Source organism: Ictalurus punctatus, chromosome 6, assembly GCF_001660625.3.
Source record: "Ictalurus punctatus breed USDA103 chromosome 6, Coco_2.0, whole genome shotgun sequence".
Lineage (NCBI taxonomy): Eukaryota > Metazoa > Chordata > Actinopteri > Siluriformes > Ictaluridae > Ictalurus > Ictalurus punctatus.
In genome coordinates this window covers 31,496,810-31,508,838 of record NC_030421.2, presented here as the reverse complement: position 1 = coordinate 31,508,838, position 12,029 = coordinate 31,496,810, and the positions used below count along the sequence as shown (strand labels likewise).

At 39.1% G+C, this 12,029-nt stretch overlaps 1 protein-coding gene across 1 annotated transcript; it reads left to right on the top strand.

Moving 5' to 3' along the window:
- Nucleotides 1–516: 516 nt before the first annotated feature.
- On the top strand, nucleotides 517–8,359 carry cytip (cytohesin 1 interacting protein). Its single transcript, XM_017470305.3, has 8 exons — nucleotides 517–854; nucleotides 1,306–1,355; nucleotides 1,501–1,555; nucleotides 1,805–1,907; nucleotides 2,468–2,561; nucleotides 2,757–2,823; nucleotides 3,472–3,538; nucleotides 7,565–8,359. The coding sequence occupies exons 1-8, from the start codon at nucleotides 678–680 to the stop codon at nucleotides 8,005–8,007; spliced, it is 1,056 nt and encodes a 351-aa protein (XP_017325794.1). The 5' UTR covers nucleotides 517–677; the 3' UTR covers nucleotides 8,008–8,359.
- The last annotated feature ends 3,670 nt before the right edge of the window (nucleotides 8,360–12,029 follow it).

Sequence of the window (12,029 nt, the reverse complement as noted above, 5' to 3'; positions counted from 1 at the left end):
GCTGAAAAGATACATTTGGCTGGCTTCACGTGTCTTGGAGGAAGTATGCGTTAGCCTTCATCCTCCGCGGAGAGCTTTCTGGTGGGTGGGATTTGGATGGATGTCCAAACTGAGGAGAAATATGAGGACAGGAAGGGGGAAAAAAAAAAAAAAAAATCGCATGTGAAAGCGCCCATATGATTTATTTCCTCACAAAAAAGGGAGAACTAAATGTGCATTGACTAATTTTGGAGAAAAATTGAGTACGACTGGATGTGAGTTCACAGTCTTTCTGAAGATTTTCTGCATGGCTCGGTGACAGAGCAGAAGTGGTCTTTGAACCAAAGTCAGAAGTGAAAGAATGCGTGAAGTCAAGAGGAAACAGGTGAAAATATTAAGGACCCATGTGTGTCTGAGCTAAGAGAGAAAGAGAGTGAGAAATAAGGAAGAGAGAAAGAGAGAAACAGACAAGCACACACACACACACACACACACACACACACACACACAGATTAAAGGAAGAGAAAAGGAACTGCAGAGACGAAAGCACACACACACACACCCACACACACATTCGCAGGTCCCCAGTGGTCACATGACACACACATCCGCTTTGACACATTCATACTCAGACGGCTGCTGTCATGCTGTCTGGATTCAGTGGCAGCTATGAGTGAAGGCAGAGTGAGTGCAGGACCATGACCTCTAACATGAACCGTAAGACTATCCTGCAGCAGCAGAAGAGCCTGGACACTTGCCTACAGGAAAATACCTCCAGGAAAGGTCTGCGCTGGAGACGGGGATCTTTAAATAATGGAAAACAGTCTAAAAACAGTGTGTCCTCTTCAGGGACGCTGACCCGCGGACGAGACCAGGTGCGTTGCACAAACTGATTGATTTATCTGTGTATCATGTATAACAATATTGGTTCAAAAGTGCATGGAATGGATGGCTGTGTATTGTGTCTTGCATTTCATACACCTGTACGCTAACTAATAAATAATAACATTTATTTAACATCATTTTAAAAAACAGTTTACACCGTATAACATATAGCATGAGGTTAAGATATATGCACATATTATGTATTTCTATGCATATATATTTGATATATTTTTATTCTCTGTCTTTCTCTCTCATTGTCTCTTGCTCTTTCCGTACTGTATATCGATGTATCAATAACTAATAATAATTCGATTCATGCTACTGTTATGCTATTAATAGGTCTTTAATGTATACTACTGATACGATTTTCATACTTAATCATGTTGAATCGTGAATAGAGGCTAAACACAAAGTATTTAATATTATTGCTTTTGTTTTCAGCTGAGCCGATCATATTCCAGCTCTCTGGTGGACTATACAGATCCTCAGAGGTATCTACAACTTTCTACACTGGTCTTAGTAATTATACTCCAAATGAATGAATAAGCAGAATATGCTTTAACCGTTAACCTTCATGGTGACCCTGTGGCTGAAGACTGACCTCTCATCTCTCTCTCTCTCTGTTCTCTGTTTCAGGACGACGGTTGTGTTGGAAAAACAAGACAATGAAGCGTTCGGATTTGAAGTCCAGGTACGATCGCTTCCTCATTTCAGTTTCAGCCAAGAACCTTGGTGGGTTACAGTTTCAGTATGGCTTTCCATCCTGTTTTTGAGTAAGGTGGAAGTGCGTAAATGCCGATATTAATCAACGCACAAAAGTGCACGCACTCAGACTATTGCACGACGTGCAACCTTACAGCTCACGAACAATCCCATAATACTATTTGAAACTTCTTAGATCGCGTTATTTATATTCCTCTTTCTTTCTTCTGCACTGCAGACGTATGGGATTCAGCTGAATAACACCAATGAGTTGGAGATGTGTACGTTTGTCTGCAGCGTGCAGGATGGTAGTTCTGCAGAGACTGCAGGCCTGACTGCGGGTGAGATACATACACACACACACACACCCACACAAACACATACAAATATACATACATAGCCTGAGAGCTGCAGCTACTTCCTTTCCACAGCCTACCACATGACCACACCTACCTGACCTGACCCCTTCACTGCTGCTCTTTTGCGCGGGTACCATGTTTACTGCGCCCACCTCGGCTATTTTTTTACACCTCCGCACGCAACGCTCGCTGTTTTTTTTTTCCATTGACTGACATTATCAATGTAAACATGGCCAGAATGAACTTTCTGGTTAACCTTTTAAACTGTCAGGACACGTTGGCAGGTGTAAACATTTCTGTTATTTTCACAGAAGCGAGTGAATAATATAAGCACACGATATACTTTAAGATGAATTACTGAACAACAATCTGGGACGATTTACGATGCCGTTTCTTTGATCGGTTATTTATTTATTTATTTATTTTCTCGACACTGACGCTTTTAACCACTGCCGCGAATACAAGTGAACTAGGTCAACTGATATATCTCTCTTACCGAATCTCGTTCTCGTTCTCTGTCCCTTCTCGTATCTCTCTGATAGGTGACATAATACTGACGGTAAATGGTGTCATCATCAAAGGGTTTACCCATCACCAAATCATTGAACTGATCCGAGAGTCTGTCAACATGCTAAAGTAAGTTAAATGGAAAATATCAACTAGTGGCACGAATCAAAAATGATTGAAAACATTCAAGTGTTTCATCATGCACTTATACATCAGTAGTTCATTGAGGAAGTAAACATTTCGTAAGCCTGTCTAGTCTTTTTTTCCACCCCCGTGAACCCTAACCTATACAGCTGTGATCTGTGTGTCTGTGTATGTTACTAGGTTGGAGACAGTCAGTGGCAGCGTGGTCAAAAGAATTGAACTAGAGAAGAAGATGCGCATGCTCAAGGTATGACTGAAAATGTAAACGTAGGTTTGACCTATGTGAAAACCTGGGACTAGGTTCGGAAGTGCTCATTACGTTTTCTACTATATATAATCCTGAAAACTACAGAATTTCTTTGTTCACCAAAAATACGCCTCCAAAAGTGAAACAAAGGGAATTTTAAAGATTTTATTCCGATTGCAGCACAGGATATTTTGAAAAACTGAATGAATTAGGATTATGTGCGTTTCACATAGCTATACAACACCTTCACTGAGCGAGGAAATCACACCTTACTAGCAAGCTTTTAAACATCTTTATGCAGACTGGCTGTTTTTAACCCAACATGAAGATCTTCTTATGGTTACAGGTTATGTTAAAACCCAATTTGGGGTGGGTTTTCTGTCATTTTTGCCAGAATTCAGCCACACAGACAATATAGAAACTTATCATGGTGTATTGATAAATATGATGAACTCAGTAAGATTGTCCTTGTTATCAGACGAATGACTGGCGATTTAAAAACTCGTTCCTCAATCCGCAAATCACAGTTCTTCACTCCGGTGATCTAAATTCCTGCTGATGCAGGGTTAATCAGATTTCCCAGAATGACTAGATTACATATTCTCATGCACATATATGTGTGTATTTTTTTTTCCCTTCTCAACACAGCAAACCCTACATGAGAAATGGTCGGAACTGCAGGCACTCACCATACAGGAAAAACGTCTTACTCGAGGTGAGAAAAAAAAAAACACAGCTGAAAAACCACATACACGCACACACACATCCTCGACCTCAACTAAACCTGCTGCCATTCAGTTAATACTGTGCGCTTCGAATAAACACGTGTGAATAAAGTGAAATGTTAAATCTTCTTGGGGAAGTTCCAGCTATAGAAAACAAGCGTTTGCTGATTAAAAAAAAAAGTTTATGCCTGGGTGCTGAGCTGACTTCCTGTGAAAGAGTTCATTCCCACAGCAGAGAGACGTGCGACACTGCTTTGTTTTGCTATCGCTCAGATCAGATGAGAATACCTTCAGTGATGGTCAAAAACCGATCAGCAGTTCTAATCAGAACACCACAATGCTGAAGCTGCTTCCTGCGCAAAACCAAATTCATTCAGTTCATGGAATCCTTGAGCCACAGAAATGCAAAACTTATAAAAAAAAATTTCTGTATTAGACAAGGCATGATATGGCGTTAACCCTCAGATTGTGTTCAGTACTTTCCACAACTATCCCATTGATCTAGAGCAGTGGTCACCAACCCTGTCCCTGGAGATCTACCTTCCTGAAGACTTTAGCTCCAACTATAATAGTGCCCACCTGACCATCTAATCATTGCCTTATGAAGTTCTTGATCAACTAAAACAGGTGTCAGATTTTGGCTGGAGATCAAATCTGCAGGAAGGTATATTTCAAGGAAGGGGGTTGGTCAAGGAAGTGGGTGGTCAAGGAATGGGATTGGTCAAGGAAGGGGGTTGGTCAAGGAAGGGAGTTGGTCAAGGAAGGGAGTTGGTCAAGGAAGGGGGTTGGTCAAGGAAGGGGGTTGGTCAAGGAAGGGGGGTTGGTCAAGGAATGGAGTTGGTCAAGGAAGGGGGTTGGTCAAGGAAGGGAGTTGGTCAAGGAAGGGGGTTGGTCAAGGAAGGGAGTTGGTCAAGGAAGGGGGTTGGTCAAGGAAGGGGGTTGGTCAAGGAAGGGGGTTGGTCAAGGAAGTGGGTTGGTCAAGGAAGGGGGTTGGTCAAGGAAGGGGGTTGGTCAAGGAAGGGGGTTGGTCAAGGAAGGGGGTTGGTCGAGAAAGTGGGTTGGTCGAGGAAGGGGGTTGGTCGAGGAAGGGGGTTGGTCGAGGAAGCGGGTTGGTCGAGGAAGGGGGTTGGTCGAGGAAGGGGGTTGGTCGAGGAAGCGGGTTGGTCGAGGAAGCGGGTTGGTCGAGGAAGCGGGTTGGTCGAGGAAGGGGGTTGGTCGAGGAAGGGGGTTGGTCAAGGAAGGGGGTTGGTCAAGGAATGGAGTTGGTCAAGGAAGGGGGTTGGTCGAGGAAGGGGGTTGGTCAAGGAAGGGGGATGGTCAGAAAAATCAGGAGCCAGTCGGAATATGTTGAGGAAATGTGTTGATCCGAATATGTTAAACAATATCTGCAAAAAAGAAACACGACACAGCAGCTGAGAAAAGGCATAGAGCGTAAGGGTGAACATTTAAAACATATGTTGTAAGTAATAAATACAAAATTAAGTATACATAGTTTTATTTTCATTAGTTCCTGTCTTTTCAGACTCCCTATATTTAAACTTGATGGCAGTATTCCTTAGCATAGCAAACAGCATGTCCCATTATACCACAGCCCTGTTGAATTCTCTGTTCTGATTGGCCAGAAGGTGTTCATCAATTTACTTTACAGAGCCGTCTGTAATTCAGATCTCAGCGTTACATTTTAAAGCACAAGCTCTAATGCATGATCAATTCTATATCAACCTACACAAGAACTTGTACGATGGACGCCCCACATAATCTAAGAAGAATAAGAAAGTAAAATATGTGGTTGTTTATATGCTGAAGCCTTCTGTAAGGAGACCTTTATTTAACATTCATCAAAGTAGTCTCTATCGGATCGTCTTCGAGAGAGGAGTTTGAACTTTCTGGTTCCTCAGTTTTGTGACAAGCTGGGTTTTTTTTTTAACCTCAAGAGAGCACAGAAATGTTGGAACGACTATTTATAGCTGCTGTAACGTAAGTGATAACAGGAACTAACTCTTTTTTTTGTTGTTGTTGCAACATTCAACTTACTTTTAAAATGATACAAAAGTAGTACGATCTTTTATTCTTAATAAATAAACGAATGTTAAATGTGAAAACACTAACACTTTGGGACATGTTGTAGTTTCTACAACAGATCCTAGTTACAAGTTAAGCAAGTCTTTAGTCTAGTTTTGAATCTTAAGACTGAATCAGAGACCCTCAAAGATTCACTGAGTTGATTCCATAAAAAATGGAAAGGCAAAAAGAGTCCCACTGGCTTCTCTTTTAATCTTATAGTACATTTATTCAAATCAAGTTGGGTCAAGTAGGCCTTATCGCATGGTACACATTGTATACTGTATATTGTACATTCCTCTCATCATAGACAGATGTAATGTCAGGAGTGAGATATAGTAGACAGTACTACACTTGCCATGAAACATTGTCAAACACTGTAGAGTAATTTATTGCAAAATATAAACATTTATCCGAATGATGATCTAGATCAACAATCATAAAACCCTCAGAGTTGTGTGAGTAAGATACGGGGCGAATGTGTCACTGAAATCGGGTTTTATCTCGACACTATCGAGTCTGTTTTTTTTTTTTTTCTCTCTGCTCAAAACGATCTGAAATGTTTAGGACATTTCCTTTCATGACTCGTGTCCTCACTACCCTACACTACTGCTGGTTACCTTTCAGCTCAGCCGTTTCCCAGAAATGATCTCAGATAAAACCGATAAAAAAAAAAAAAAAAAAAAAAAAAAAACAACAACAGGGCGGCACCCCATCCTGCTCGAAGTGTGAGAGTTGTAGTCACTTCTTGTTCTAACGCTCGCTTCCCCAAACTTCTGCCTCTTTATTTCTGCCATCAGCACAAAGTGCTCTGTAGTACACACACGCTGTGGTTTTAAATGAGCAAATTAATCATTTCCTCTTCTATGAATGTGTAACGTAGGACAATACCAGGGAACTTCTCTCATGATAATCTTTTAGCCAAGAATTTTAATCACAGAAACATGCTCGATAATAAACACGATGAAAAATACCACGTAAAGTATTATATTTCTGAAAATGTTTACATTTTCTTATGTTCTTTTCTAGTAAGATCTATCTATCTATCTATCTATCTATCTATCTATCTATCTATCTATCTAATTTCTTTATCTATCTATCTATCTATCTATCTATCTATCTATCTATTTTCGTTATCTATCTATCTATCTATCTATCTATCTATCTAATTTCATTATCTATCTATCTATCTATCTATCTATCTATCTAATTTCATTATCTATCTATCTATCTATCTATCTATCTATCTATCTAATTTCATTATCTATCTATCTATCTATCTATCTATCTATCTATCTAATTTCTTTATCTATCTATCTATCTATCTATCTATCTATCTATCTAATTTCGTTATCTATCTATCTATCTATCTATCTATCTATCTATCTAATTTCATTATCTATCTATCTATCTAATTTCATTATCTATCTATCTATCTATCTATCTATCTATCTATCTATCTATCTATCTAATTTCATTATCTATCTATCTATCTATCTATCTATCTATGTATCTTATTCCAAAATCTATCTATCTATCTATCTATCTATCTATCTATCTATCTATCTATCTATCTATCTATCTATCTATCTATCTAATTTCATTATCTATCTATCTATCTATCTATCTATCTATCTATCTATCTATCTATCTATCTATCTATGTATCTTATTCCAATATCTATCTATCTATCTATCTATCTATCTATCTATCTATCTATCTATCTATGTATCTTATTCCAATATCTATCTATCTATCTATCTATCTATCTATCTATCTATCTATCTATCTATCTATCTTATTCCAATATCTATCTATCTATCTATCTATCTATCTATCTATCTATCTATCTGACTGTCTGTCTGTCTGTCTGTCTGTCCGTCCGTCCGTCCGTCTGTGTAGCTGATGTTCTTTAAAATGATTCATGTTTAGTTAATGATTCATTCTCTCTGCAGATAATCTGAACGTCAGCTCTGCGCATCCATCCATGGAGTCTCTCATGTCTCTGTCATCACCCACTAGTCGGTCTGGACATCGTTTCTCTAGTGACAGCAGCTGGCCGAGCACGTTGACAGATGAGGTCTGCGAGGACGTGTTCGATGACCTCAGCCCGTGCAGCCCACACAAAATCAACTGCGAATTATTCACCACTATATTTCAGCCAGAGGAGGCGCAGCCGAGGGCGACTCTGGCACGAACCCGCAGCATCAGCAGCGGCAGCAGCAGCACCAGCTGCCAGTCGCCCACGTGGGATAACAGACGAACGTGCTCATCCTCCTCGTCCTCCAGCGTGTTCGCCACGCTGCCTCGCCGAGGGAGGAAAGGCAGCATGAGAAAAAACCTGCTGAAGTTGTTACCAGGACTGAACTATTCTCTCGAAGAAGAGGAGACCACCTGAAACAGACTTCTGGCACGGGGCCGAAAAAAGTGGAATTCTTTACCGCGAATGTACTGTATCTGTACTGTATACTGTAGGTGTAAAAATGTGGACGGTGGACCTCTGATGTTGGAAAGACTCTTCATGAATTGTCCAGGCCAATACTGATATGTCTGAAAATGCCATTTTCATAGGTTTTTCTCTCCAGATTGACATGCAGAAACGACAGGAAGCCACCTCTACAGTGAGCATGTGCAACTTTGCACACATTACCTGAGCCAGATTGTTTATGCATTTCATGTTGAAGCTAAACAGTTTGATGTGGCCTGCACCAGAAAAGAAGGGGAAGCAAGAAAAAAAAAAGAAAGAGAGAGAGAGAAAAAAAGAAAAGATGTTTGGCGATGCCACTGAGCACAGCACTGAATACAAAACAATCCATCCTTTATGCAGGAATGCTGTGTTTATATCTTACCCGTGATTGATTCGACGTGATCGGTGTTGACTCTGACCAGACCATTTGATAACATTTATGGAAGGAGTCTCCAGTGTCAGTCAGTAGGTTTTCCACCAAGGGAAAGTCTTCAGGATGTTATTGTGTTTGTCTTATTAGCTTCGAGAGAGAGAAGAAAGAGAGACTGGTGAGGGAATGACTGCATCACATCGCTCCATCATAGATTATTTTCCTACAACGGGGTTTTATTCCTTAATGGTTTCATTGTAAAGGATAACAGATAACATCAAAAACATCAAATCAATCAATCTGGGATCAGTGACCTAGCTCTGGACGTTTACGAATGAACAGAATCAGCATTTAGAAATATCTTGCAAATTCCCCAAGTGTGAAAATGGCATCTTTTTTCCCCCCATGAACGCTTTTAAAAACATTTCGTTTCAGACGTGTACATACAGTACTCCTCACGGACAAGGCCTCGGCCTGTTCGGCATTCTGGAACATGTAGCATTCCAGAAGTGACATTCTAGAACCTATGATATTCTAGAACCGAGCCCCTTGATGGCTTGGGCCAATATAGGACAAGCCACACGTCAGCATTACACACACTCACACACACACTCTCTCTCTCTCTCTCTCTCTCTCTCTCTCTTCTGCACACAGACGCACCCACATGTGCGTAAGAAAATAGCACAGCGTGCAGAATAAGGTACAAGTGAAAATACTTTGTAACGTTGTTGTTTTTTGTGTGTTTGCGAAGTGCAGCATGTACACTGCTTTACACTGATGTGGTAGTTTTGCGTTTTATTTTTCAAACCCTGCATTAAAGCGCTGTATGTGAACGGGAGCGAGAGTGAGAAAAGTACAATCATGCAATTTTCCGTTTGACCCACACGTGTATCTCACTATGTGTAGCGATAAATAAATCAAAGTGACAATGTAAATAATAAAGGCTAATAAAAAAATAAAAAAATAAATAAATAATAAAAAAAAAGCTCTTTCGGGTTTTTTTTTTTTGGTTTGTTCGTTTCTTTTATTTTTGTTTTCGCATTTTCCGATCTTTTCATCTTTGCCTTTAATAATGCAGCCGACGAGGCACATATTTTAATGTGGAAATAATCCTAGCACAGAGATAGTGTGATTGACTGAGCGAGTTTAACGCCACAGCCCTTAACCACAGACGTATCTGAAAAATGTTCAAAACAGGATGTGGCTATGAGAAAGGTGCTACCCTATGACTTTTTTCTTTCTACAGGTGATGCCGTTCGACAGGTTCCCTTACCGACCGGGCTTGTGTGTCCGAGAATGAGAAGATGCAGAATATATACACAAGCTAAATATCCACAAGGGAAATATTCTAGAAAACAGGCTGGATAAAAGATATCTAAAACAAAATGTGTGCTGTTTTGCTGCTCCTCCTGACTCACAGAGGAAACTTGGTTGCGTCGGAGTGATCATGTAAATCATTAGTCATTCATGTACACAGTACTGTTCAAAAGTCTTAGGCACCCTATGTTTATTTTTTATATACATTTAAATATAAAGCATGTCTTATATGTCTATTTTATTCTCAGGGCATGCGTGAGTCTGTAGAAAATATTAGTAATATTAGAGTTTCTAACTTTATTATAATTACTTGTTTTTTTTAATGCAGTGCTTATTATATAATCAACCACATTAAGTAATAGACTAATTAAAAACATTATTACTGTCTGATTTTACCTGCAAGGGCAAAAGTACTGTAGCAGGTATATCAAGCAGGCTGGGATAACTAACACCTTCAAAACATCGGTTTCCTTCCAAAACTGCACCACAGCGTACCTAAAATAATTCATACAGATTTAAACACAGAAACTTGCGATTAAACAACAGAAAATTGGAATTATTATATGTTTAATTTTTTTTAATTTTTTTTTATATATATATCGTAATTATTTTCATACCTAAAAACATTTCATTCATCTCTTTACAGAACTGCTATGTTTCTGAAAAGATCTCACACTTGGTCTTGCTTAGAATTTCTTTAGAAACAATATGGTAATCTTAAAAAAAAAAAAAAAAAAAAAAAAAAAAAAAAAAAAAAAAGAACAGCGATAGTATAAACACTAGATGGCAGTGTGAAATGCAACTTGAGACTTTAAGTAAAATTTGATCAATAATCAGTGAGAAAAAATGAGTTATTATTTAAAGAGCAAGATATACTGGTTGATTTTCAGAAGCTAGTTGTTAGATATACATTATACATACCTTATATATATATATAACATGTATAACTTATATAAAAGTTTTTGAGCCTAAAAATTGATACATTTATACTTTTAAGCAATATTTTGTTGCAAATCATCTTACAATGATTCCGTGGTAAAATACGAAGTTATTTTTGTCAGCTAGGATCGCATTAATGTCTCAAGTTCCGTTGATCTCTTGCACGTTTTATTCTAAAAGTCGCATTTCAAGTAACACCGTATGCAAAATTAAGACGGCGCTTCTCAACCCGTCTTTCCCACAGTGAGCTGTCCCGGATAACCCCCCCCCCCACACACACACCCACACACACGTGCAGCAATAGCATGATCGCTGTGGTTTTCTCTGGTTGAAGCCTGCAGCTTCTGTGTCAGCACCCTCATGCAAAAGAGCAGTGAATATTTGAGAAAGGGCCGTGTTTCAGACAGCACATACAATATTACCATCAATAGGTAATAAAAGCCACAATGGCTGTAACGAGGGACTATCATTCACCATGAGGTTGTCTGACAGTCCATCAGCAGTTTCAGTTGACTCATCTCTACCTAAGCCGATGTGCAGATTTTTCTGCGACTGAGTGGCTCTAAAGCCCAATGCAACAGGACAGGCTTTGGATCTTAGGCTGTAGTAATAGCAGCTAGAGTGAGGGTAAATATACTCCCAATGCATATATCACCTTTAAATATACACTCATCATTTCTTTTGACGTTGTACTAATAAATCTGAAGAAAAAAAGAAAAAAGTATGCATTCATAACCATAATTGAATAATAAAAAAAAAACACTTTAAAAAGTGTCTGATGTAAACCAAGTTCTAAATGCAAATAATGCGCTCATATATGTTCTCATGCAAATTATAGGTGTCATTATGAAAAGAAAAAAAAAAAACATTGCCATTGGTCGGAAAGATTTCATGCAAGTAGTGAAGGTGAAAGAGCTTCCTAAAGTTTTCAGGGACAACATTATTAAGCAACACCCGAGTGTAAAATACTACAGAGCCATAACAAAGACCTTAAACGTCCCTGTCAACAGTACAACTGGTTTGGTAATATGCAGGTGGAAAGTTCATGGAACCACAACTATTTGTCGCAGGACAAATGGAGCCACGTAAGATTTCACCACCCGCTTTCAGACTAATGAAGAAGCCAGCAGTAACATGAGAGGAGTTGCAGGACGATCTGAAAGCAGCAGGAACTACATACTTCTATCTCCTCACAGTCTATGTGTATATTACCCGTCATAACATACCAAACTATTTCATGCTTCAGATAGTGAAACACAGATATGGTTTAACGGGTCAAAGATGTAAATGCTCCTCGTCCACCGAGTTCTGCCAAAAAAAAAAAAAA